This window comes from Leptonotus elevatus, chromosome 8 (assembly GCF_054856555.1).
Source record: "Leptonotus elevatus isolate MCC_2025b chromosome 8, RoL_Lele_1.0, whole genome shotgun sequence".
Taxonomy (NCBI): domain Eukaryota; kingdom Metazoa; phylum Chordata; class Actinopteri; order Syngnathiformes; family Syngnathidae; genus Leptonotus; species Leptonotus elevatus.
The window spans coordinates 15739515-15766613 of record NC_141246.1 but is presented as its reverse complement, the minus strand read 5'-3'; the positions used below and the strand labels follow the sequence as shown (position 1 = coordinate 15766613).

The following is a 27099-nucleotide window of genomic DNA, read 5'->3' as shown; positions in this document are numbered from 1 at the left end:
TCAGCACTCTACAGGAAGACCTGATAACCAAGATTTGTTTTTTTTAATGCCAAATAAAAAGGTATTTTACATTCATAAAAATGAAGCATGTGGTGCTCGATCAAAATCGTTTTTTCTAAGCTATGGCAAAGGCGTCTCTGTTTATGACTGCAACAAAGATGAACTTTTGTGTATTACACAAACAGCAGCTCTCTGCAGACCTTCCATTTGAAACATTCAGTAAATGAAAAATGCAGTGTGGCATTATTATGCATAATATTTATTTTCCAATGTGCATAACATTGTTTTTCATCTTTATCTTCTCATGTTTGCTGCTTTGTCAACATGGATAATTGATGAATGAAAACCAAGCAAGGAATATTATCACTATTTCAGTTTCCATCCTAATTAAAAACCCCACCACACAAATTAAGGAAATTCACACACAAAAATAAATCAAGTAGTTAATAAAGTTAAATTATGTTTTGTTTAAAAAAAATAATAAAAAAAAAACAGTCCTGGCAAATAAACAGTAAAACTGTTTGACATGACTTTTGTTTGCATGTTGGGTTTTGCAGCTAAGCATCAGAAATGTACACCTGATGTAAATGTATGAATATCAACAACAAGTCCATACCATTTCAGTTATATGAGGAGATTTGTACTCGGGGGGGGGGGGGGGGGGGGGGGCTTTTGACTGGAGTCTGAAACCAATAAAGTTCAACATGGGGATTCACAGTGTTGCATCATATGACCATAACCTGCTGGGGGGAGGAGCTGCATGGTGTTTCTGTACAGTCAAAATGAAAATGGACACTTTGTGGCAAGGTTTTGGGGTTGATTAAACATTGGCAGCAAGGTTTCTTCTGCAATTTGACTCACACTCATCCAACCCAGTTGGATCACTGAAAGCTACTCAAGCAATCCAAAGTTTCATCAAACATTCATTCTCTCACCTCTTCCCTTTAACAACTACTAAAAGAAAGCTGCCATTGTGCATTAGTCTGAAATAAATTAAGTTCAAATGACACTCATTTACTGCTCTGTTTGTTTTTACTTCCTTAAAAACACATTATAAAACAATCTCAGGTCCCTTTTACATCTTTGTCTTCCAACATCCATTTCACCAAATGCAACTTGAAATGTTGTTGTCAACATTTGCGTTCATCCTTCCTACAGTTTCTTGACATATCCGCCTGCCAGTGTCCTGCTACTAATTAATCAACATTCAAGCATCTCACACACTCACTGAGACAGTGTATATGAATACAGTGGAGGCATGCATTGCAGTGTCTTTCTGGCCATTTCATAGCCAAACACTGCAGTGGCATGCAAGGTCCCTCCTGCGTGGAGGGCGGCTTGGTTATCAGAGTCCTTTTGGGCTTTGAGGAAAAGAGTATGTGAAGTGAGAGGGCTCCTTTAAAATCCATCTTTGAAAAATCTGCTTACCTCCTTGTGGGACAGACAGAAAACGCCACTTCTTGTTGGATCAGAGGTGACTGAGACAGCTGAGCAGATGAGTTCAAAAGAGAGAGAGAGAGAAAAAAAGGATTTCCAGAAAAATCTGGAGTGGAGCACATTGTCTGAGTTCTTTTTTTGGCCCTTGATGATCCACTTGAAAATCTTCCAATGTGTTTTTTGTTGTCAGCAGTCAGACACTTCTGAGGCGTCACTGGTGAGTTTCCTTCGTTGCCTCACACTTTTCTCCTCATCCTGCACAGTAAAAATATGTTGTTTCTAAAGAAAGTACAGAGGCTGGCAATTTAGGACACTACTGCGCCCCCTTGTGGTGCAAAATTAGATGATCGTGATATTCCCTCCAGTAATGGGAGAAATTAGGAACCATAATCTGGGTTGCATATCACATTTTAGCCTGAATTTTAGCCTATTCCTCCTTGTCCTGTGAATGTTGACATGTTATGTTCTTACATATACCTGTAATTGTTTGTGTGGTATTAGTTTAGGTAAGACTGATTTAGATGAAGATCAGACCACATTTTATGACCACTTGATGCGGACGTTTCAGAAAATCCAAAGGGTCCCCATCCGACTACATCAGAGTAGAAGACCATGAAAAACATGTGGAACCGCTTAACTATTGAATCACTTTGAAGTTATTTGGTCATTACAGTTGTACTCACAGTCTGGAAGATTCCGTTGGGTCCCCACTCTCCAGGGGACTGGTCCTCTGTGTCGTCTGCCTCTTCTTCCTCCTCATGCCCTTCCTCCTCTCTCACAGTGTCCATCCCGTCCTCCTCATACTCCGTCAGACAGTCTGACTCCTCCGCTGAAGGGAAAGATATTACCGCGATAAATTGTATAGAGGCTGAACGAACCCACCAACATCCATCAAATGCCAGGGACGTGTTCTGCTGTGTTCCAATAAAAGATGTTTGGTGTAGGTTGTAAGCCCTTATTTATGATACAAGTTAAAGATAATGAAATCTCGAAGGTGAAATGTGCAAAGTGTTGTCTAAAATATGGAGGGAAAAAAGCACATTGTAAGCAATAAAAATGGAAAAATGAATGAATATTTCACCCTCAGCAGAAACGTAGTTTTGGACTGGCTCGATCCTGGATACAATCTCTGCAAGGTCTGTGAAGTCGGCTCCTTGATATGTGCATGACTGGGACACACATTTTTGGATCATTCATTCATGATGAATATTGGTACAGTCATAAAAAAAATAATGCACAGAACAACAAATCCATGCAGCATATTACTAGTATTACAAATAAGTCTCCTATCCTGAAGGTTATGAGCATCCTTTTCACAGGATTGTTTATTTTAGGGGAACCTTGCATGACTCTGAGCATTTACACAATCAAGTCGAGTATCTTATAACGGCATTTGTGGCTCTCACATCAACTCTTTTGCTGTCGTTGTAGTCAGCCGATCGGTGGTCCCTTAGCATGTTTGCAATGATGTCACCACGGGCCCAGCCGGTGAACACCAGCTTGCCGTGCTGGAAGCCCACATCCTGAAACAGCACAATCAATCGACAGGAAATGATTGGAACAAAAGGAAAGACAAATGTGCTTTAGTTATAATTAGGGGTGTCAGGCGATTCAAAATTTTAATAGCATGACTTCAATAGTTAACTCACGATTAATCACAAATTTTATATTTGTTCTAAATGTAAAATAAAATGTACAATAATCCCCCCCCCCCCCCAAGTTTTCATACTCTTAACATAAGTGGAAAAAAATGTTAAACTAATAGAAGTATGGCTGCATCTTTTTATCATTGATACAGTAATTTAATAATAATTCATAAAAGTTATAATTGAATTTTTTTTACTGTACTGTAAAAAACGAGTGTGACTTTAATTTGTGTTGGTCATTTTTCTTCCACTAGATGGCATAATTGCATTTGCAAGAGATTGGTGACAGCTCAGTGCATTTTTCTTTTCATATTAAGTAAATAAATCTAATCTTTAAAGGATCTTTGTGCAGTTTGTCACTTTTTTTTAACTCGTGACTGCCACCTCTGGCCAAAAGCGTAACTGCAGCACCTGTGTCAGGCTCGTTCATGGTGCGCGTGCGAGTACGTGCACGATCTTAACTCATTCACTGCCATTAACGACTATAGACGTCAAAGATCCATTTTAAGCGACAGCCACAGTTGACAAATGAAGACATGACTTCAAATGAAGTAAGAAAAACTCCCCAAAGAAACTGTGGAGTGTGCAGGGTCCGCACACTCTGCTACAAAGGGAAGATATAAGATGATAGGTGCAGTCAAGAGTAAAACAGTTGGGGCTCTTCGTACTCATCTGGGCATTGATGGAGCATGCATGATGTAGAAAAAGCTTTAACATTACCTTTTTAAACGGCACAATACACCTTTAACATAAAGTAACGTGAAATTATGCATATTTTTCAAATTGTAAAATCCAACTTAACCCGTCTCCACAAATATATGTATTATTATTAAATTTATTGCTGCTAAATTTTAATGATGATAATGATTCCAAGTAAGGGGCGGTTTTACACCCCTCGTTATAATACCTAATAGTTTATAATTAATATTATGTATGATTGAAGATGATTGCCATAATAAAAACCCTGAAGCCACTGTGACACATATTTATACGAGGAATGTCAAACAGTTGTTCAGAATGTGTTAACATGCGCTTCCATACTCAAACTGAAAGAGGGACGTCTTATAAAGCAACTCACGTGAATCTCGTCAAACTTGCCAAAGTCCATGGTCTTGAAGCGATCAATGGGCGGCCGAATGTACTCGCAATAAGCACTTTTCTTCACCACCTCTAATTGTCGCACACAAGACACATAGGCCAGCCGAGATTGGATCTCCGCCATGTCTGGCACCTAGATGAGGTCGTAAAGATGACAATTACAGTACAATAACTGTAAAACTGCCAAAGAAGTCGTTCATCACCACAGCAATGCACTGAATGCAAGTTGCACATTCATCATGGTCAACACGGTCATGCTGCCAAGCCGGACGTACCTTGACTTTTTCGGCCCAAGGATTGATTCGTTTCCACAGCAACCACCAGCCAGACAGACAGTCGCCATAGTTACACAGGTCTGTCTCGTCTTGGCTGCCCACGTCGATGGCAATGACTGTTTTGGCGCCCATGTTCCTCGCAATATCCGCTGCCGTGTCCGTAACACAAACACCAGAATGGAGCCGCAGATAAAAGATAAAGATTCCTTCAATAAAAGCCGCATTCTATTGCTCCACAGGAAAAAATAAACTAACACCACCAAAAGGATTGCCAGCAGGGAATGTAATGAAAGGCCAATTAGTGACTGACTGATAAGGACATTTTGGAAGAGGGATGGAAATCATCATCCGGCTAATGTTAAACAACTGGGCCTCAACATTGTGGTGGCGTTGAGCCTACTTCAAGACAAAAGTACAAAACTCTAATCCAGTGTCAAGAAGGGCCATAAATACTCTTGATTGATCAAACTTCTCAGGGAGAGGGCAGCCCAATAGTTCATCAATAAAGAGGTGCTGATTTTACAAGACCACAAGTCTGTTGGATCAATATTTTGAGGCACGGAGCGCCATATTTCACAAGCTTCACTGACAACTATCGGCGGAAGATGATACAGGACTGCCATTCCAAACGGAGATTTGCGGTGTGGAGCTTTGTGAAACGTGGCTGCTCCGTTTTATCAGCATGACACCGAATCTCGAGGAAGCATTTTCATCTGCATAACAGATTGGACTTCAAAAGTCGACACGTTTTACACACGTAGCTGTAATGTGCATCTTTAAACAATGATTTGCAGACCAACCAACTCAAATTGTCTTTCCTCGAGTTGAAATGCGGACAAAAGCTAATTTTTGAGTTTTGCTGAGTAATAATTTCCATATGTGAGGACCAAAGTCCAATGTCACAGATTTCCACATACATTTCAAAATAGCAAGGAACATTTTCAACTGTGTTGCTCTATTCTCAGAAAAAATGCACATTTCAACTGAGGGCACACGGACCTGATGTCAGTGAACTGGTGTCAGCCAGTCAGAGAAAGACAGGAAATCAATTTTTCCATGTTTAGAATTACACTGGCTGATTTTTGCACATGTATCTAGACGTCTAAATGAACAAAGAGATAACTTGAAACCTCATACTTCCAACAATTTGACACCAGTTCACGAGGAAGAAATCAGGTCCAAAGTAATACTTCAAAAAAAAAAAAAAAAAAATATATATATATATATATATCTTTGTAATGTAGTGCAGTGGCTTACCCTCCTCATCAAATGTGTCTGACAAAGATTCTTTTTGGGTGTTTTACAAGAGTTCTTAAATTGAATGTGCGTTCACAGTCAAACCAACCACAAAGTCTTGTTTGAGATGGTAATGTATTCAAACCACACAAAATAGGAATGTTCGATACCACATTTATTCAAACACCAACATCAGTACTCAACTCTTGAGTTCTCCCCAATACAAAGTACCGATACCACTAGTACTGAGTATTTTTACACCAGAGTATTTTTTTTAATTTATTTATCATATTACCCCCTGTAATTTGTTACCATCTATCTACAACTCACCCATTAGTCTTTTTTGCCATGAAGCTAAAATTACAAGCATTTCCACTGATGCCAGTGCCATTTTAAAGGCCAACAGTAGAAGATGCTGGCTCTTGATAAAGGACAAATGTGTTCCATCACACTTAATTAAGTCATGTTTCCTGCACACACGCAAAACAAGTCTGCAGCATCGTGACAAAACAAACAGATTTGAGGACATGACAACTGTATTATGTAATAAGAACGTTTATATGGTTGCATGGGAATTATTTCTGCCGGGAGATGTTTATTTCATGTTTTCTTTTTTTAAGAAAATAACTTTAGTCATAGTTTATACAAGGATGTATTTATTCGTTTTCCATTTGAAGTGGATTTATTTTATTTATTTTTTATGTTCTGTATAAGCAAGCACACCATGACGATGACTTTCCAAACCATCCAAAATTAGATTACGCTGTCACTCACAATCATGTTACCCGCTTCAGAAAGAAATACAACATAAAAGGTAGTAAAAGGAGTTTTGAAATGGTGTGATTTTCAATCCAAGTGAGTATGCAGATCTTTAGAATTGAGGGGAAAAAAACTAATTTTGTTTTTCTCAAATAAAGTACAAACACTGATAGTGTACTTATTTTAAGGTACACACGACGATGGTCGATACAAGTAATGTGGCCATTTCATTATCAGGAGCTAAAAATGAGAAATCAGAAGAGTAGAAATACATTTGTTGCTAATTTCATGAAATTTTAAAGAGAAAAAAAATGCTATATTGGGATATATAGGCCTCTCTTTAACATTATCTGTCATTGTGGTGGGGGGAGTAATTTTATGTATCAAAAGTGGTAGTCGGTGCTTGGTATCAGTGAATTCAAGAGGTATCGAACATTCTTAACAGTAATACAAATTTTATATATAATTGACATTGGCACTGATTTGACTGAACTTGGACGCATTGGAATTTGGTTTGACGAGAACAAAATTGCAGATGTGAACGTACCCTACTATGCTGATCTTAGCGGTCTGCCTCGCATCCGAAAAACAATGTCATACTCACGCATCATGTGCACGTTATTTATAGTACCTCAAACCACCTAACAAGCTTCCGGCAGTCCACTTCAAACCATCCTTCTGGGCCAGGGACTCGGTGGATATTGAGAGAGGGTACCACCTGTACTTGCCTGGCAGGTTGTTGATGTAGCCACCATCCATTAGCAAGTTCCCATCTTTGGGGTCGCAGAGTGGCGGCAGGTACCCGGATAGGGTCATGCTCGCCCGCACATAGCGCCACAGAGAGCCTGGCACACCGGGGACGGAAGTAGGGAGGAGGAAGGGGGGGAATAACATCTCAATTTGTGCTGATTCATGTTAGTGATGATGCAGACCACAATCCCGACACCAGCAAGGATCAGTCACGGATGGTGAGGCGATCCCTGCAAAGTTTGGGACTGTCGTTCTGCCCGCCTTCACACTCTGCTGTACACCAAAGCATTACCGAGCACACAGACCCATTTGTGACTTGTGCGGCAGGTAAAAAGCAAATGGCAGCCATCACAGAGCACCAAGGCTGTGCACATCTCCAAACTGTGTCTCAACAATAGCAGCAATAGCCATGAAATAAACGGTTGGTCGAAACTAGAGATAGACCGATTATTTTGACGCATATCGGCATCAGCTTTTTTTTTTCCTTTTTTTTTTTTTTTTAACTGCCAGCCAATAAGAGATCATCAAACCGCAGGTAATTATTTATTTAAATGTTCAGCTAACTTCCTAAGAACTGGGAACTGACTTTACTTTTAGTATTTGTATAAAACTTAAAACAAAGCTATGTAAGCGAAACATTAACATTTCATTTGGACTGAAATATTGGAAAACTTTTTATTATTTTTTTTTTTTGTAAAAACATAGAGGGAGCTATTTACTAAGTTTTCATTGAACTTTGTAAGACATTGCTGTTGAGCCTGGAAGTTGCCTGCATTTTTGTTGTTGTTGTTTATAATAATAATAAAATAATACGATAGCTATTGTCTAATATAAAAGAAAAATAACTTAACTTTTTTAAATGAAGTTAAATGTTGGAGTTTAACAAATAGTTTATTTTATACTGACAATGAATGTTGGCTCCTGATAATCCATATCAGCCCTGGGGGGAAGGGGGGGTGTATCGGTCTATCTCTAGTCCAAACATGTTGTGCAAAGAAGTCAATGTCAAAGGTGCAGCGGCTGTTTTGTGACAAGTTTGAAGATAGTGCCAGGGAACAACCAGCCTGCCCAATTCTGCAGTACAGTTCAGTGCCAGCAGGGGGCAGGAGCAGACAGAGAGCTGCATGGGTTGGAAGGACAAGGCGCACAGCAGAGATGTGCCAGGGTGTAACTGTGCATGAAGTATTTGTGAATTGGGAAGACATTTAAAGCTATCGTTGAAAGTTCTCTTAATCTGATTAAATGGTCATTTCCAATCCATACACTGGTAACACATGGGCAACAGCAGGATCCAGAACACTTATTCCCAAATACTTGAAGAAACATAAATAAAAAAGATAAAGCAAGTCGAGGTCAAGCACTTTTATGAAAATATATTCATTGAATCAACATGTCCAGAACTGGCATGCACATAGACACAAGCAAAGCCAGGGGAGGAGACAGATTTGCTGCAGGAGCGAATCAACATGTTCCTTCAGGTGAAGATGAACTGAGAGATGGATTGAAATGAAACTGTGACAGCTTCTTCGACAGCAAAAGAAGAAGCCTTCCTCATGGGGAAAGTAGACAGACACATTTCAGCCAAATAACAGGTGCAGTTATCCAAGCCAAAGCAATGTCGTGTAGACACAGTGCAGGGCTAACCCAAACACATCACACCGTGCTAGTTGTTGACTACGACTAAATATTAAAGCAAATAGCTAATCAAATATTTTGAAAAATAAATGTGGCATTGTATAAATGGACATGAACTTTGAGCCATTCATACATACATTTTGTAAAGCATTCATCCATCCTCATCTGGAGCCTAACCCAGCTGAATTGCACCTGCGCAAGAGGCAGGGTACGCTACGGATTGGTCGCCAGCTAATTACAGTGCACGTATAGACAAACAATGATTCACACTCAGATTCACTGGACAATTTAATATTCACTGAATTTAACATGCATTTAATGTCCACCTTTTAACTACAGAACATCATTCATTCTTATTATTATTTAAATACAAAGGCTACGTTCAAAGTGCTGGAGAGTACCGGTAAGCCTCCAATCAGATAAAACAACACAGCAATTACAGTACACACACACACACACAAGCAAAACGCTCTAGTGGTTGGTTGCGTATTGGGGCACTGTGGAGATTCCAAGACCATGCCACCTTCTCTCTCTCAAGAACCTAAAATCAATCCAGAAGTACTTAACAACTTAAAACATTTGCTTTAATCTTCACAAACTGCAGCGACTTTCCTGAAGTCGCCCCCAGAGGCATGCCGCACAGTTTAAAAACCGCTGTACATGAAAGCAGTCCAGATTTAGAGATTCATAGGAAATTTCAAAGCACACACAGGAGGCCAGAAGCAGCCAAAAGATCATGCAACTAACTATGATCCATAGATGCCCATACAATCAAGAGAAAATGTATCCAAAGACAGTTGTAAATTTAAGAGCGAATTGACAAGTATGACATGTCCTATTGGCCATTACTCATTGGAGGATTATAATGTGGCAGGCACAATCCAAAGACACATCAATAAACATGGACTTTCCTTCCAAACCATGGGCTCCCCAAGTCTAACTGGTCAGGATGGGGTTAGTTAGGAGGGAACAGGAATGGAGAGGGAGACCATAACCGAGCCACTGTTTGTCGACCTGGAGGGTGAGGGAGGAGGTTTTGGTGCGCGAGCGTTTTAAAATCTGACCTGGGACATTGTTTACATAGCAACCATCCACAAGCAAGTGGCCATCCTTGGGGTCGCAGAGGGGAGGTAAATAGGGGGTGTAGGAGGCGCTGGCTCTAACATACCGCCAGACGCAACCTGTCAGGAAATTGAGATGGAGGAGGAACACATCAAATCTGGGTTGGACTCAAAAGTAGCAGGTGGGAAAGAGAAGGAGAGACAAAGAGTGAAAGGAGAACACAGGAAGGTGCCATGCGCATGAATCAATGGAAATGTGTTGATCAGCTGCATTTACCGTCAATGTTTTCACACTCAATGATCACACTATAATAACTCTGTTACATTGTGTGACTACTAAAAGAGCAATAAAACCCAAATATGGTCGACAAGTCAGTCCATAATACAGTGTCTAATACAGTATGTGTAAATGAATACCAAGTTGATTTAAAGTGTTTATAGTGAATCATATTAGCATTGTTAGATAACAAGCACGGAAAGCGGAAAATTAGTACAGTAGTGTGTAAGATTGACAGAAAGAAGAGGAAAGGAAGAGGAAGTCCAACACTTCACCAAGTATCATTTGGGCCTTCCACTACAATCTCCAAACTTTAGCGCATAGAGAGACAACTGCAGCTGGACAAGGCTGTTTACTAGCTTCAACATATCTGCATCAGATTGTAGAATCTCAGTGGATTAAAACAATATGAAATGGAAGATTATGAATTATGACACTGAGGGGGGAAAAAAGAAGAAAAAAAGAACACTACTACTAGAAGTAATCCCACTATTGCAAAATTAGGCAAATACCCACTAGTTATCCTACAGAAAGCACTACATGAAGTTAAATGAGTGAAGGGAATAGGATGGGATGCCATTTTAGAGGGAAAAGGTTGGGATGGAGTGTTCTGGATCCTACATGCTGACGTGCACATGGGAGAATTAAAAAGCATTGTAGGGACTGAACAGGTTAGTTCTGCTCCGAAAATCCGATGGGATGTATCTATGTACTGCTTCGAAGCACAGCTGTTTAAAAACTGTGACAAGATAAACACGTTGATAATGCTGATGAAATGAAAGTAGGAGGGAAATTAAGCAATAAAAAAAATTAACCACAGGGAAATAGAAATGAAAGAAACTGGTTTAGTCAATGGGAACAGTGAGACAGAGAGGGAAAGGCTTTGCTTCAGCTGTTAATATACATGCCACGATGCATCATATCTATTTTAGTATTATATAGATTATTGCCCCAAAGCAAACCCCTTAGATCCAGCATGCTTTATATTAAAACATAAGTTTACAAAACCAACTTTTAATTCTTGTCCCAGAAAATAATTCAAATTATAATATAGCACACTGGTAATCATTTATAGTATGCTGGATTTGTGAGGTGAAGAGGGCAGCGAACTACTGTTAGTGATGATGCATATTCGTTAACGTAAACACCTTCAAAAACTGTTTTTGTCCATCTAAACAAATCATTGGTTGTGGCGCCCTACAAACAGCATCATGGGAATTCTTGCATTATTCGTATGTACCGGCAATCTGACGTTTAATCTCTTATTCTATGGAACATTTTTTGTTTGGAGTGTGCCACAATTAGGTATAAAACCAAAAGCATGCCAGTCAGACAAATATTTTTCATATATGTAAAAAAGGTACAGTAAAGTGACAATAAATATAGTGCATTTACACTTGGGACTGACTTATTATTCAATATAGAGACTAAGTAGCGTACTTATAAAAGTATTTTTGCACTGCGTTGTCAAGACTCGAAATAAGCGTTCCTGCACTGCAATTTTCATGTCATAATGTGGAGCCAAATGGACACACTGACTAGCAAAACCGTGAGCGGGTAACTGAGCGGGCCCACCAACCTTACGCAGGGATTATACACCCCAACGGAATTCTGTCATTAAATGAAAAAACAAAACAAAAAAACTGACGTGTTGCGCTTTTACAGAGAGTAGCTTTTTACATAGAGAATGCCATTTGTGCACAGTTAAATGCACTGATGTTGTTGCATCTTGTCACAATGATGGTGTATTGACAGCTGGAATTTGTAGAGATTTTGTAAGTGAAAGATGCATGACGCAATCGAACCTCAATAAGAGTCAAGTTGAATAAAGTCTGTTTATGCCTTTTTTTATGCTAGAAATGGTAAGTTTAAACTGAAATGTAAATTTGTGTTTGAAATTGCTTCACTGAAAATGGTTCTACACAAGAAAATTGTTTGCTGTTATGCACAATGTGATTTTAAGAAATAGCAACTGTAGATTTTGTTTTTTTAAAGGAAATAATTGGTCGTTAAGTAAAATGTTTAATTGTATTTTTTGTATTAATAATTGCTCTTTAAATCAAGTAAAAATATATGTTATCCAAATATTTAATTATTTGATAGAATTTTCAGCAGGATACTCAAATACTAAAATATTCAATAGCTGCATCTCTATAACCCCTCCGTTATATTGTCATATTTTTATTGTTAAAATAAACCCTTATTTCAGGTCACCAGGATTAACCCGCAAAAACTGCTCTTTAATATTACAAAGTTGCGCCTCAAATTACGTCAATGTCATTGATTAGCAAATAGGCATAGTTATTTCGAGCCTTGTTGTTAACATGAAGTGCTGCATGCTGTTTTTGTTGTTTTTTTTGAAAAATATCATTTGTCACCATATATTGCCTCAAGTAGTTTGAAGCCAAAATACAAAAGAAGGAATGTCAGTTGTCTCTCTCATAAAATCAGGTGTCACTTACCATCTTGGTGAACACGCATGGCAGATGCGGTGATATCTGTCGTGACGTTGAAATATGGCAGCCACAAGTCCTTAACACACAAATGGTTCCATAAGCATTAAGTCCATTATGTTTCTACAATAATATGAATGCATGTAAGTGCTGTGCAAAGCAAATCACCTCAGCTTGCTTGTCCTGGAAAACTTTGTAGATGCTGGTGTTGAATGCAGAGCCAGAGAACATGGAGGTGATGGGATAGGTCAGGTCCAGGACTGTTTTGAATACCGAGTTCATGGCCTATGAAAATGCCAAATACCAAAAAGATAGAGCACTTAAACGTGTATCGTATTCAACAACTATTGATACTAACTGAACTATGTTCTGTATATAAACTAAGCTAACGTGAACATTGATTAAAATTAATGCTGTCAAAGTTAAAGCGTTAATTGATTAATTAATCGCAAAAGATTATCGCATTAATCATGAATTAACGCAGATTAATCGCACTATTAATTTTGACCATAGATTATCCTTTAGCGTGACAGCGGATGGCTTTGTTTAAGGTAGCACAGGTTGTGTTTGAGCAATAAACATAATTCCATGCATTAAAGTAAAGCAATTAATGAATGTTTGCGTATCACATTTAGAATATTTGTTCATGTCAAAATTTTGGGGTCATTTTTTTTTTCCATTTTAAATCATGATTTTTAAGAAAAAAAGGAGGATGAGCATGTGCAGTGGATCAAAATTTTTTGAAGACGTCCTCATAATATTAAATGTCAAAAAAAATTATCACATAACCGATCCTCTTAGAAAAAGCCTTTTTTATTAGGCGATTGAACGTGATTAATCAGAATTCTAAGATGTGATTAATCTGATTTAAAAAAATAATCGTTTGACAGCTCTAGTTAAAAAAAAAACAGATACTTTTATAATATATAATATTACAAAACATAAATGACAATAAATCCAATGCAGCCCAGCGGGTTGCAATTTCAACATAAATATGAGTAGCACACCTTTGACCACTCTCTGGCTCTCTGCTTGGTTCTGACGGCACTTCTCTCGTCAGCGTACAGCGCACCAATAAATGATCCAATGGATGTTCCGCCAACAATGTCAATGGGAATCCCCGCTTCCTCCATAGCTTTAATTACACCCACGTGAGAACAACCTCTGCGGAGGATAAACAGATTGACATTACATACAGAAGTACATGGTGCACACCCCATCTCACGGTCTCACCTTGCCCCGCCTCCTCCCAGCACAAGGGCTATACTGTTTCCAGTCAGCTCTCGGGCCAGCCGAGAGAAATCACTGTGTCTATCTGCTGTTTTCTCAAAAACCTTTTCGTAAACTTCTCTCTGCAGAACACATGAAACGTGTGTGACAACATTGCAGTAACACCAGCTTCAGGAATAAAACGTATGGTATGTGACAAATCCTGTTAAGAGGTCTCGTTGATCTTCTGTACCAGTTTGCTGGGGCTGCGTCTGGAAAAGATCCTGCGAGGACACTTCAGGTGAAGATGGCCTGAGCACCAGCTACGCATGTTAAGCCACTCGACTGTCCTGGAGGGACCTGGACTATCCTCTCTGTGAAGAAGGATCAGCTGTTTCAATGCACGGACTGCTGTGTTCTCCAGCATCTGCTCCAGCTGCGGGCAAACAAAAGAAGAGAACATTTGCATTTGTAAAATCACTTGAAAAATCCAGTACTGCGCTCTTCCCGTGACACAAACCTCTCCAACGGTAGGTTCCTGTTCTCCCAGGCCAACAATAAGGATGCAATCTGCTTGACGAATGCAGCGCTGAGTCCATGGGGTCATGCTGTTGTCAGTCTGGTACAAGACAATTCGATTGATGTCCTCTTGCTGGGCCAGCCAGCCGGAAAGGCGGTACTCATGGATGCTGGTGGATAGGAATAGAGAATATCACACATAAAAGGCAAGGGGAATGGCTATAATGCCAGGAAGAATCATTGGGATTTGGCAGTTATATCAGAATTAATATAACACAAAAAGGTTATTTCAACAATGAGGCCAAATAATATACAAATGAGAAGACGCTGACCTGTCCAACGCAGATGCTCCAAGTCGCTCTCTGATTATGTCACTGGTCAACAGCAAAGTTGGCCCTTTACGGTAAAAAAATTAATTTAAAAAAGCAACATAATAAACCAGAAAAATCCAATCAATCATTCAGTAGGAATCCGATCAGACTGAAATGACGGAGGCCTACCAATGGCACTGAGGGCATGGCTGAGCTCCAGGTTGAACGCATTGATTGGCACTTCGTCACATACTGGTAGCACAGCCACAGTAGAGAGGTTGCTAGCAGGGTTGGTTACGTCAGCACTGGTGGTCATACTGGGCAGACTCAGGGTTGAGCCTGCAAGTGAGCCAAGGGAGACGTGTGAGTGGCAAAATAAAGTGTTATTCACAAGTGAAACGGACATCCGATCACACTTTATAATCCTCAACATGACCACTTTACCTGGACCTCGACCATGCTGGAGGTTCCCCAGAATTTTCTGACCCAGTAAGTGGATCAACCTCGTCACCACCTGAACATAAACAGTGAGCCGCAGAACCACTTGAGTACACCTGTAGACAAATACTAGACAACTCTGTTTTTACCTGAGGATATCTTCTTTTGATGTTGTTGAGTGTTCCCTCAGGAAGCTTGACCAGTTCAGTGTCTCTCACTGCATGCACAGTAGTGGCGCGTGGCTGTCTGGTTAATGCCTCCACCTTAAGTATATGGATATGCAAGTATAAGGCTAGTATTTATTTTTGTTATCATAGTCATCATTACTGTATATTGTTATGTCTTCAAGCTCTTATCATGAGTTTCAGAGGGTCATCGGATGGTAAATGTAAAGGTTTCTGGCCATGTGCAGATTCACACAAGCATTTTTAATAGTGTGCAAGCAAAAATATCTACATACTATAACATTTACAGCAGGAATAAGTCTACAAACCCGTTTGAATGCAAGGTTTTTGTGCTGTATAGAAATGAGACAAACAGGAAAAATAACAAACCAAAAATAACCTGGTCTCTTTTTTTATATATCACACAAAGCTGGTATACTTTTTATACCCACTGTTCTCTATCCAAATGTTCACTGTAAGTAAACTCTCACCACTCCAATAAGGTCTCCTCTTCCATATTCCCCCACTAGTTCTTTCTTGCCATTTGCCTTGCGGATAACTGAACGCAGACGTCCATTCAGAACGATATACGTGCAGTCTGACTGATCATCTTGTCTGTATGATTATGGACACAAAACACATACTGTACATGATATGCTCTAGTTAATTATTACATTTGACGTAATGCATGCAAACCAGTAAAAAGATGGACAAGGGTACCTGTAGAGGGCTCTACCCGCTTCCACAGCCATCCAGTCAATAGCAAAGTCCATCTGTCTGACAAATGGTGACATCCGGATGGCCACAGTGTGAGCTGCGCTCAAAACAACGCTGGGCTGCTCCCTCATAATCCTGAACAGTAGCATTACATAATTAATAAAGTTGTGAAAGAAAGTACTAAGTGAAAGCTTTAAATGTTAATTTAGTTCATCATTTGAATAATACTTCAGAGAAATACATGTATTGATGCAGTAATGACCGTACATTAGTGCTTCCTTGTTACGACTAGGACAGGCAGTATATTTTCAGGAGACCCATTTGTTTGCTTGCTTTCAAATGATGCATGTAGAAAAATACTCACTCATAGAAATCAGATTTTGATATCTTGAGATAAGTACAGTCTCGTATGGCCTTGATGGTGAAAATAAGAGGCTCTCCAGTAAGCACAGCGAGCTGTCCCACCATCTCCCCTGGGTGGGTCACAAACAGGCAGACGGCTTCTTGCTTATTTATCATCCGCTGATAGACATGCAGGCAACCAGACAGAACAAAGTGCAGACTCACATCCTTGGAAAGTGAAGAGAAGATGGGGGGAAAGAAAGCAAGGATCATATAGTTTTCTGTGCTTGACATGATTTACTTTTTCCACTTTGCATTGTGATAGTTACCTGGTCTCCCTGTCTGGCCAGGACAGCTCCAGCTTTAGCATGATGTAAAGTAACTTTCCCATTTAGCAGAGAGGGATCCTGAGATTGAGAGGATATACCATAAAATTAGTTGATACATAAAAATAAATGAGGAACACTATCGGATTTATTTAAGATTCTTTTAATTTGATTCCAACAAAGCTTGTGCCTAAAAAGTGAAGCATTAGCTACTATCACGGGTGCATGTTTTTGCCTCAAATGGATAAAAGAGAAGTGGAATTTGTTGACATTGAGCATGTCATCAAACGTTTTATGTCTATGAGTGTCCTCTTTTCACCATAAATGAGTATACTGCAGTATTCCTCTACAGGGGGCCTGCTGACTGACCTCCTTTCAGCATTATAATCTGTAAGCAGATGCTGCTGGGTGATTAATGTCAATCGGCTCATTCATGTAGCAAGTGTCTTATTGCTCAAATCATAGGCTAACAGTGAGTGATCTGTCAGTTTCTCAAATGGCATTACAAAAGCACACCGTTCTCAATTCCATTTTGGAGAAAATTAAATTTTTGACTGTGGATATGAAAAATTTTAGAAAAATGAGCAAGATTATAAATAAAAGTCCTTCATGCCAGGAATGCATTTATTATTACTGCTCCCAGTTTCAATAGTAAATCACCATTTAATAGATACCGACCTCAATCCTCATGAGCTTAAGGATCTCTTTCTGTGCTTCTTCAAACAATGCTGAACTGGACCGACAGGTTACAGTTGTGAAAATATTATCCACCGCTGTCTCTTCCTCTGGATACAGGTAAACCCCTGAAGGAACCTCATCCACTGTCACCTTCCTCTCCCGCTGGTCCTGGTAAACAGATTGTCATGATGTGCACAATGTTTCATTAGTCTCAATTCACTGGTGAATCAATAACTTGTGACAATAACTTTGTTTTTAAATCAGTCCCATAGTAATTACACAGAGCCATTTGATTGATATGATCTAGAATACAGTAATTTCTGGACTACAAGCCGCTACTTTTTTTCCACTTTTTTTTTTTTGCATTCAACCCTGCGGCTAATACAAAGGTGCGGCTAATCCAACAGATCACAAGGGGGCGCACTATAAAGAGAGCAAGAGCATCAGGCAGAGCAAAACAAACCAAGTGAGCCCAAATAAGGTAGGAGAGAGAATGAGAGCGAGACAATTTGCGCCCTCATTATGGAAAAGAAAGTAGCGGGAACCCGGTGCGGTAACATTAAAAAGACCTGCGGCTTACACTCGGGTGTGGCTTATATGTGTAGTGTTCCCCAAATTTAGCTAGCGCGGCTTATAGTCAGGTGCCCCGTGTAGTCAAGAAATTACTGTTAAAAAACCCCACAATTTATCACTGGATAAGCAGCATACAGTAGTGCAAACTGACCCGAGTGAAGTTGGGTGGGGTGTTCCCATCTTCTGCTGACATAGAGATCCGTCCTCTTTCATATGCCATGTCAAAGTCTGTTCTCAGACCTTTCTGTATACCTACACTGACAGAAGTACACATTAGACATCTCATTCCATTATGAAGGGTTGTCCAAGCAGGATCTAACTAAAAGCTAACAGACATGTAAAAATACACAATTCAGTGACAGTCTGTTAAAAAACAAAGAAAAACACCTCACCAGCAATATCCACAGGCATGGAGATGGTCCTACTAAGAGTCGGTCCATCCTTGGCTTGATCTCCTATCACATACACAAACAAATGCCAGTTGAATAGGCCACCAACATTTAAGCCATAAAGATGTAATTGATTTTCTCAGTATCACGTATTGGCATTTGAAACACATTTCAAGGCTTCAGTCTCATTTCCTTACCGGCGAAATCACCTTTTATGGCAGCTTCGCGTTGCTCCTCAGGCACTGTCAGGCTGCCGAAGCGCTTGCCGTGGCGGATGGGACTGGTGCGGGTCGGGTGAGGAGATGGAGGCAGCTGACGTGAGGGATGCAATTCCTGTCATATCGTGTATGTGAGATGAATGATGCAAGATAGATGACGGACAGAAAGTTAGCACTAAGTAATACATAATAATGATAGGCTACATGAATGCGTACAGTGCTAGTGAGTAGGGCTGGGCATTTAATAGAAATTAAATAGTGATTTCGATCTTAAAAACATATGATTCATGTGCATTGTAATTGTAATGTGCAATGGCAATCAGTGTTTGTAAGTTCTTTATGTTGTGAAAGTATGTTTAATGTATGTTTTTTGCACAGCAAGCGTGTGTAATTTTGCCCTCCCTGAGCATGCTTTAATCTGTTGAATGACACCCCGGTTGGAGTTTGGAGGAAAAAAACAAAAAACCTACCCAAAAAAATAATATTATTTTTTCTTTTTTAATTACAAATTATTCTTAGTTTTAAAAACATTGTCAGACTTAAAAGTCATTGTAAATCCCTTTGACACGCTAACAGGAAATTAGCATCAACTTGTTGGAGTGACCTTTCTTCAAAAACCCATTACTATTCACACACAAACGCACACATACAGAAAGGTAATATAACAAAACTCCAAATCACCTATTCTTTCTGATTTGCAAAATGAGTTACATTAATGGAGTACATGCCACGGACTTCCGACTTCCAAGTTTTACACATAGCGCTGTTTCCGGCCACTGCTGGCCGCGTTCCAACACTTGCACCCCCACCCATGCACCGGGGGGGGGGGGGGGGGGCGTCTTGGCTATCTGAAATGCTTCGGACACTGAGACAAACACTACACACTCGCAGCCTCGCACCCGTCGACAGAAGCGCGCAACACAGGGGCACAAAGGCGGAAGTACAAGTATTGGGACGCAGCCCACACGTTGCAAACGGGAAAAAAAGTTGATAGGTGAAAACCCAGAAGTCCCGCCTCCTCCATGGCATATAGTCCATAGAGCTGAATCGAAACTTTTTTTTTTTTAATCTACTCTTATCTCATTTTAGGTGCGTACTCCATGCATGCACGGCACCACACTGCCCTAGAGGCCAATGCGCGCACAACAGGCACAGCCGGTATTTGTTTTTATTTACTGTTTTTTTATTTTTATTTTTTTTTTTATTGTTATTATTATAAATTAGTATAGTATATAGTTATGCGCCGAATATTCCAGAAAATGCTCAACCCTCATTTGTTGTACCATTAGCAAACATGTCTGCGGTGTGGGCACATTTCAATTTATATTGTGCTTTGTTAAAATGCTAGTGCTAAATAAATATTTTATTATAGCATTATAATTTTAATGAACTATAATAAATGCAATGATAGTAAAAATTGGCATATTTTTTTCGGCGTTTCGGTTTTTGGCCAAGCATTTTTCATTTTCGGTTTTCGGCCAAACATTTTCATTTCGGTGCATCCCTAATAGTATAGTATTACTCTTATTTTACTTTGTTACTTTTGTATTCTGGTTGTTATTTATTTATTTATAAGTGGACTTTTCAAGGATTCTTTTTATTATTGTACCTCGACACATTTTCACATGATATGGCACAAATTGCGATACCCAGGTTAGCCCAGAAAGTCCCAAGATTTATGAAGAATAAAATGTTCAAAGGGCAGCGGTGAACGATGGTAGTTTTGAGTAGTTGAGTTATAGTATAAAAACCAAGTTTAGAAATCAATGAATCATTGTTTTAATAATCATGATTTGAGTATCAATCAAAATAAACGTGATTATTATATTTTCCATAGTTGCCCAGAACTACTCCTGAGAGTGTGTAATGAACTCACATGGCTGAAGAGCTCATTTGTTAGGCCCAGGTAGTTGTGAAGGGCTAAGACTGTAACTCTCTGGAGACGAACCATGATAATCTGAAAGACAAAAGCTTGACAGATGAGTTCATCCAAAACAAATCTGGTGCATGAAGTCATACACTGAAAGAATTTACATTGCATCTATTAAAAAACAAACAAACAAAAACATGAAAACATGGGCAGTGTGCTCAGCTAATTTTAAAACTTGTCACAGTATTTATAACTTGAATCCACAGAGAACAAACGTCACCTGTACAACCCGCACCAGACTCTCAGGGTACTTCTCAAAAATAGACAGGAAGGCCTCGACTGGTAAACGAAGAACAGTGGAGACCTCAGCAGCCCGTGCCGACACTGTTCTGTAAGGCTTCTGGTGGCCCTGGAAAGACAAAAATTAACAAAAAATATATATATATATTTTTTTTTTTTATGTGTACATGAAGACGTTGAATAAAGTTAATTTCAAATGATTAATTTATGTAATTATAAAAATGAATATGTATACCATTTTGGGAGGAATTCAAAAGAAGTATGAAGTTAATCTTCTATTTGTTTTACGGTGCAACTTTTATAACGTACCGTGATGACATCCAGAATGCTAAGGAGGCTGTGCACACTGTCTCCAGGGAAAACCTCCTTCACCACACTTTCTTTGCCATCCTGGAAGAAAAAAGTCAACAAATGAGAGAGCACAACAGCCCATTGACTATCCAAAAAGTATTTTGAAGTCTGCGCTGAAAGCTAAGAAACAACTGACATTAACCCTCTAGCTTTCTGTGTTACGTTCTTCCCATCCAATTCCTATTGCATGTAAGTAGCAATTTACCAGCAGAAGAAGAGTGTTAGAATTGAGTTGATACTCTTCACAGCAATAGATACAACTTGTGGTTTGTTTGTTTTTTGTTTTTGTTTTTAAAAATAAAAAATAAAAGAGACAACTTGTGTAAAATGTTTATACCGTTCCAGTAAGGCACAATTCTAGTTTTCCATCTTGAACCACGTAGATGCTGCTGTCGGGCTGGCCCGGCCTGAAAGCATACTCCCCTTGTTGGAACTGTACGAACACCATGTGCTTGCAGAGCTCTAAAAAGAGGGGCTTCTCAAAGTGGCCCAGCACACTGCAATGAAAAGACAGGATGAGAATTCACTTTCGGAGGCATTTGTTCAAATCAGCTGTGTGATCATGCTCAACCTACCGGACATTTTTCAGCATGTAAAGCACCTCAGAAGGAAGGTGAGAGTTGGCCACGTCAAACTCTGTAAGATCTGCCTCCAGTACGGCGGGAGGAGGCTCCTTGGCCTGCAATATAGGCACTTCCTTCTTAAAACGCAGAATCCTACAAATGGAGACCACTTGGGATAAGATGACGGAAAAGCAGTCCTGTGGTTTATGAGATTAAGCCTTTTTGTACTTTTTGGCAATGTTGAGCATCTTCTGCTTCTTTTTCAGGCGTGGTCGAGAGGAGGAGGATGTGCCCACCAGGGAGGAGGTAGACTGGGAGACCTTTGGGCAAATAGCAGTGATGAGAGGGAATGAAAAGGAGAATTCCTGAGACATTCAATTCCGGAGAACAAAACATACTTTACGCATGATCTTTCGCCCATAAAACATGACTTTGTCCCTCTTACGAAAGCGGTACTTGGGAGCCTCCTGTGCTTCTAAGTCTGTCAACAACAAGAATGTATCTTAGGAATGTAAAAGCATAAAAGTTGTAGCGAAAAGAAAACATCACAAGCAACCACTTACTTCTCAGGTGGATCCGCCGCAGAATGAAGAAGATGAGGATGGCGATGAGGACTATGGCGACACCAGCACCAATCACGATTCCCATCATCTGCAGAAAAAAATAAATAGAAAACACCAGTGTTAGTTAGCTGCACAATGACACAAAAATAAATAAAAAATTATACCATCAATGTACAGCTTGGTAAAAACAGGGCTAATGAAACCTGTTCACAACACTTACCATGCTGGTCTGGAGTTCCTCCTCCACAATTGACTTGATGTCATTAAACTTGTCCTATTAGAAACAGTGGGGCGACATGATGTTAATCAAGTTGTTGCAACATCTCAAATTTTCATTTGTGGGCTATCACGTGCATCTCCCTCATAAGTTTCCAAGTAACTGCCAAATTTCTGCCTCAAATGTGGTATAATTATATTGTAGCTCTGTGAAGAGCAAGAAGGTGTTTCTACATTCAAAAAAACAATACGGGCTCACTCACTATAGATAAAAACCAAATACCTATAACCAATGTTGAGTATTCAATAAAAAAATTAAAAAACATGCATTAATTTTGGAACTTAGGAAGAGGCCGGAGAGCCCGGAGAAAATCCTAACGTGCACATTACACACAGGAGGGCCTGAACCGATATTTGAGCAGAGAGCGAGCCACAAGACCATCTAGCAAGACATTCAAAAGCAAAAATGATCAGGGAAAAAAAAAAGTATTTAAGGTAGCCTATCCTAGACACAGAAATCGCTCTTCTGTCTCATTTTAAGGATACATTTGTCTCTTGAAGTTGGTAACATCAAAATTGGCAAATCTTAATAGAAAACGAGGAAGCAGAGGTTTTGTAGCATTCCAGTCAATGAGACTAAATGGCTATGAGAAGAAGATACTGATTATGCAGCAAATGCCAAATCCAGAATCTTTGGATACTGAGAGTAGTATTGACAGATTGTAAAAACAAATACAGCATGTGCACTTAAAGTATATTGTATGTAAGTGATGTGGAATTGTTGATATTATGTTGTGTATACTTCTGCATTTTCCTTGACTAAACAACAACAAAAATCACTACAATTTCAATGACCCGCACATTTTTCCAGAACCGCTGCATGACAAACCAACCTCTGCGACATCCGTTTGGACCTCTTGTTCCGAGGTACTTTGTCCCATTGTAACCTTGTTTCTTCATAGGGGTGATCCATAAAAGGCCGCTGGAAGAAAATCACGGGCAACATTACTGTTACAATGTAGTGGTGGTGTTCAGTATAGCAATAACTCAAAATGCAAACACCCTAAAGTACGTTTTTTTTCTTTCGGACCCATTATTACATCAATCACATCATATCATTTACAACATTGACATCCGAAAGAAGGGTTGACGGGTAGAAACCGTGGCTTATTAGTAACCCGTCCCCATCGATTCTTACTGTACGCATCAGTCATATACATTGATTATGAAGGTCATTGATTCATATCGTTATCAATCCCAGACTTAAGTCCGCACACTCCTCGCTCAGTTCATCTTGAGTAATGTCCGTGTATAAGTTACAGCTAGTACCAATCATTTGAAATTGGTAAACCGGTTCCCGGTCGCCACCAACAGGCCCACCCAGCAAGGCGAGCAGCCAAGGCGAGCGCATGCTCGTTCACCAGTAGCGTCTTCGCTGACCTTGGATCAGCTTTCACACATGTTGCGGCTTCCAGAAGAGTAGATCGGCTTGCATTCTGCCCATTGCGTCCACAGCGATGTTCACTCCATTCTGGTCAGCTCAACCGCTGGCCCACCACTGTAGCCAGCATCCAGATAATGCTTCGATCTTGACACACCTTAGCGCCCACCAAGGCCACCCACCAGCTGAGTAGGCCCCGCCGCCTCAATCCCGGAACCATGTTTACCAACCCATTGTAAATATTTACAGCAGATGCATTGCAGCCACGATACAACCTCATCACGACAGCCTTGCATGTTACATCAAATGTTCAAACTGAAATAGAGCCAGACAATGTTTACATTCTTACAGGAACAGCAATACATGTTATCAATGCACGAGTATAAACAAGAGTGACCCTTGGCAGTGTCACATGTGCTTGTGTTGTATTTCTTCAGGTATCTTACTCCACATATTTCAAAAACATGTCAGATTGCTGCAGTAAAAACAGAATTTTTGGTTCAAATCCCTGAAATGACAGCAAGTGACACAGAGGAGTCAAATATGATTGCATTTTGCAGCAACAGGAGCCAGAGGACACTGAGATGGGCCTTTGTCTATGGTCCATACGTGAAACACAGGCACCATTATAGACAACATATAATAAACCCATGCAGATGGTTGCTCCACACCCCACCTCCATCCACCCCCTTGATGGAGGATATTACAATCCATCCATTTTCTTAACCACCTCACAAGGGTCGCGGGGGGGGGGGGGGGGGGGGGCTGGAGCCTATCCCAGCTGCCTTTAAACAGTAGGCTGGGTACACCCTGAACTGGTTGCCAGCCAATCGCAGGGCGAATCTTACAATATTAAAACAATTATTTATTATTCATCCTGCCGGTAACCAGCTTGCCTAGGGTTAGTTTTTACTACAAGACTTCTGATGATATGGCTTCTGGCTTGTTTCACCTCAAAACTGGTATCAATTTAATTCATCTGTGAACCAACACTGTCTGCAATGAGTACTTGCAGCATGTATTCAACAAGAAGCAGCACCACAATCTGGCATCAGCTGCATGAAAGGCCTGATGCACTTCCTACTCAATCTGGATCATCAGCGGATGGTTGAATGTCACTGAACTGCTGTGTAGAGATCAAATTGAATTACTGAAAGGCTGGGGGGGGGGGGGGGGGGGGGGTTAGCGTCATGTTGCATGAAGTAAGACACAGTGACAAAATAACCCTCCGGAAAGGATGCTGCTGCAATACAGCGAGAAAGAAGGTTTCATCTGTCGGCCATGATCCCTTAAACAAGAAGCTTTCAAGGTGGTAGAGCACTTCTGTTAATTGTAACTCTGAGTTGTACCATTTAGACAAGAAATAGGAACACTGCAGTGAAATCTAACTGACCTTGCACTCAATGCAAATGACAACAGAAGTCAGTTAATGGAAATCAATAGCAGCCATTGTCTGCAATTACGTATTGGGGGAAGTAACCACCCATGCTCCAAAGTGCGCTGTTGGAACATGATGTTTGCTTTTTGGTTTCAATGTAAGTGTATTTAACTTGCCAGTGTACCCTCCTGACTCTGCACCCAAACTGCATTCATGCATGAGGCTTGTTACCCCGCAGAGATGAGGCAAGAGCCAAGCTCTTGCCTCCAAGCAGTGCCTCCCTCCACAAATGCCAACATCTATTGTTCTCTATGAAACAACGCTAGTGTTGACAGTGACACCACTGTACAGAGACGATGCACACACAAACATGCCTGTGTAACATCGTGCAGGATTTGTAATGTAGGGTTAGTTAGCAGATTAGACAGTGCTTGAGCCGACATGAGATTGGGCCTGTAACAACAACAGAAGATTTGAGTACTTGCAAAAACATGTCAAAGAAGTGGCCTTGTGGTATGATCAAATGACAGCAAAAAGTAAATTTAAAAAAACAGCGTGTGTACAGCACTACAAAGGTAAACCTAGCAGGTGTTAGCTCAAACCCCCCCCCCCCCCCCCAGTAGCCAAAATTGTTTGCATAATTTGCACTTCTTGAAGTATTGCGTAACTGACAACTTGTAAATTGTCTGGTCTTGTTTTAAGCACAAAGGTTAGTGGCTAAAATAAAAAATAAAATAAAAAATAATAATCCATGGAGCACACCTGCACGACAACCAACCATTAATGCTATATTTAGCCCCTCAAATTAGCAACGTTAGCTCGTTGCTACCCCTCCCTGAAAACTAACCTATGCATAAGATTTGAACGAGTCTAGCACAGAAGGAGGGACGCTGTTGTGTTTAAAATTGACTGCTTCTCTTGTGATACTGCTGCATTTGAAAAAGGAAACCCTGGCAAGCACCTTCCTTACATTCAGGGCAGAGGGCACCTGGCTGCCTGTCCCATATTGGTAACGTCATCCCTGGTAGCGAACACTGGTCAGGAAAACATAAGCTAGCGGTCGATGCTACTGATAGCGGTTTATTTCGGCCTTCCGCTTGGTAGAGAAGAATGAATAATTCCACGTTTTACAGTATTGTAATGCATTTATTGCATTCATTATTGTCTTTCGCTCTGACAGACTTTAGGTATTCAGATAAACAGCACCGTTACTCATGCTGAAATGTACTTTGCACCACTCGCTTCTCCTCTAATGGAAACTATCAGTCGGCCAATGGGGCGACTTATATACATAACATCAATACACAGACATGTAAACGCACTTGCAACAAAAGTTAGTAGGAGGGGGGATTTACCTGAAGCTGGTGGACTCCAGATTTTTCGCCAATGACTGTCAAATAACCGAACAAAACTCATATTTGATTAACTCCTCCTTTATTCTTCCGCAAGACGCTAAAGCAATCAGCAACCGAGAAGCTGCAAAAATGGACCAATCACAGCGCGTGAATGCGAAAGAGGTTGAACATAGGCCGATAGCGGTGTAAATATACCCTCGTTGTCCAATGAGCATTGAGCTACACATTCTGTCGCTAGGTTATTGGGTGGCAAGAGGATTGACAGCGGACTGTAGCCTACTACTGCACGCTGACAAGCTTCCGACGATGGTACAGTATATTATATTTATTTTTGAAGGTACGACGAGTTTTTTTGATCATTTGTTGTAAAATAACCGGCCGCTTTTCAGAGGAAAATGGGACAGGGCTCACCCGGCTGACCCGACCCACAAATATCGAATATAAAATTTTGACAACAGGGATGCATCAATTAGCTCAAATCAGCTTTTCCACACTAAAAATAAGGTTAGATTACCCAGAAGAAGAAAAAAATATATCCATAAATAGATTAA

At 40.2% G+C, this 27099-nt stretch overlaps 1 protein-coding gene across 5 annotated transcripts; it reads right to left on the bottom strand.

Moving 5' to 3' along the window:
* Positions 1–238: 238 nt before the first annotated feature.
* On the bottom strand, positions 239–26710 carry pnpla6 (patatin-like phospholipase domain containing 6). 5 transcript variants are annotated; one of them, XM_086082249.1, is made up of 37 exons: positions 26549–26710; positions 23268–23356; positions 22379–22432; positions 22159–22246; positions 21994–22076; positions 21824–21915; positions 21608–21748; positions 21370–21529; positions 20991–21071; positions 20662–20790; positions 20388–20468; positions 18491–18626; positions 18297–18359; positions 18056–18156; positions 17332–17499; positions 16657–16734; positions 16350–16555; positions 15989–16120; positions 15760–15883; positions 15254–15367; positions 15111–15180; positions 14856–15005; positions 14688–14751; positions 14357–14525; positions 14090–14272; positions 13861–13979; positions 13635–13791; positions 12796–12912; positions 12637–12706; positions 9901–10017; positions 7180–7296; positions 4457–4605; positions 4162–4314; positions 2844–2960; positions 2519–2606; positions 2121–2266; positions 239–1692 (listed from the first exon to the last, which is right to left on the bottom strand). In XM_086082249.1, exons 2-37 carry the CDS (start codon positions 23313–23315, stop codon positions 1624–1626), a joined length of 4134 nt encoding a protein of 1377 aa, XP_085938375.1. In that variant the 5' UTR covers positions 23316–23356; positions 26549–26710; the 3' UTR covers positions 239–1623. The 5 variants fall into 5 exon arrangements, with proteins under 5 accessions (XP_085938375.1, XP_085938376.1, XP_085938378.1 ...); XM_086082250.1 differs by having other exon boundaries at positions 18503–18626; XM_086082252.1 differs by lacking the exon at positions 7180–7296.
* Positions 26711–27099: the final 389 nt, after the last annotated feature.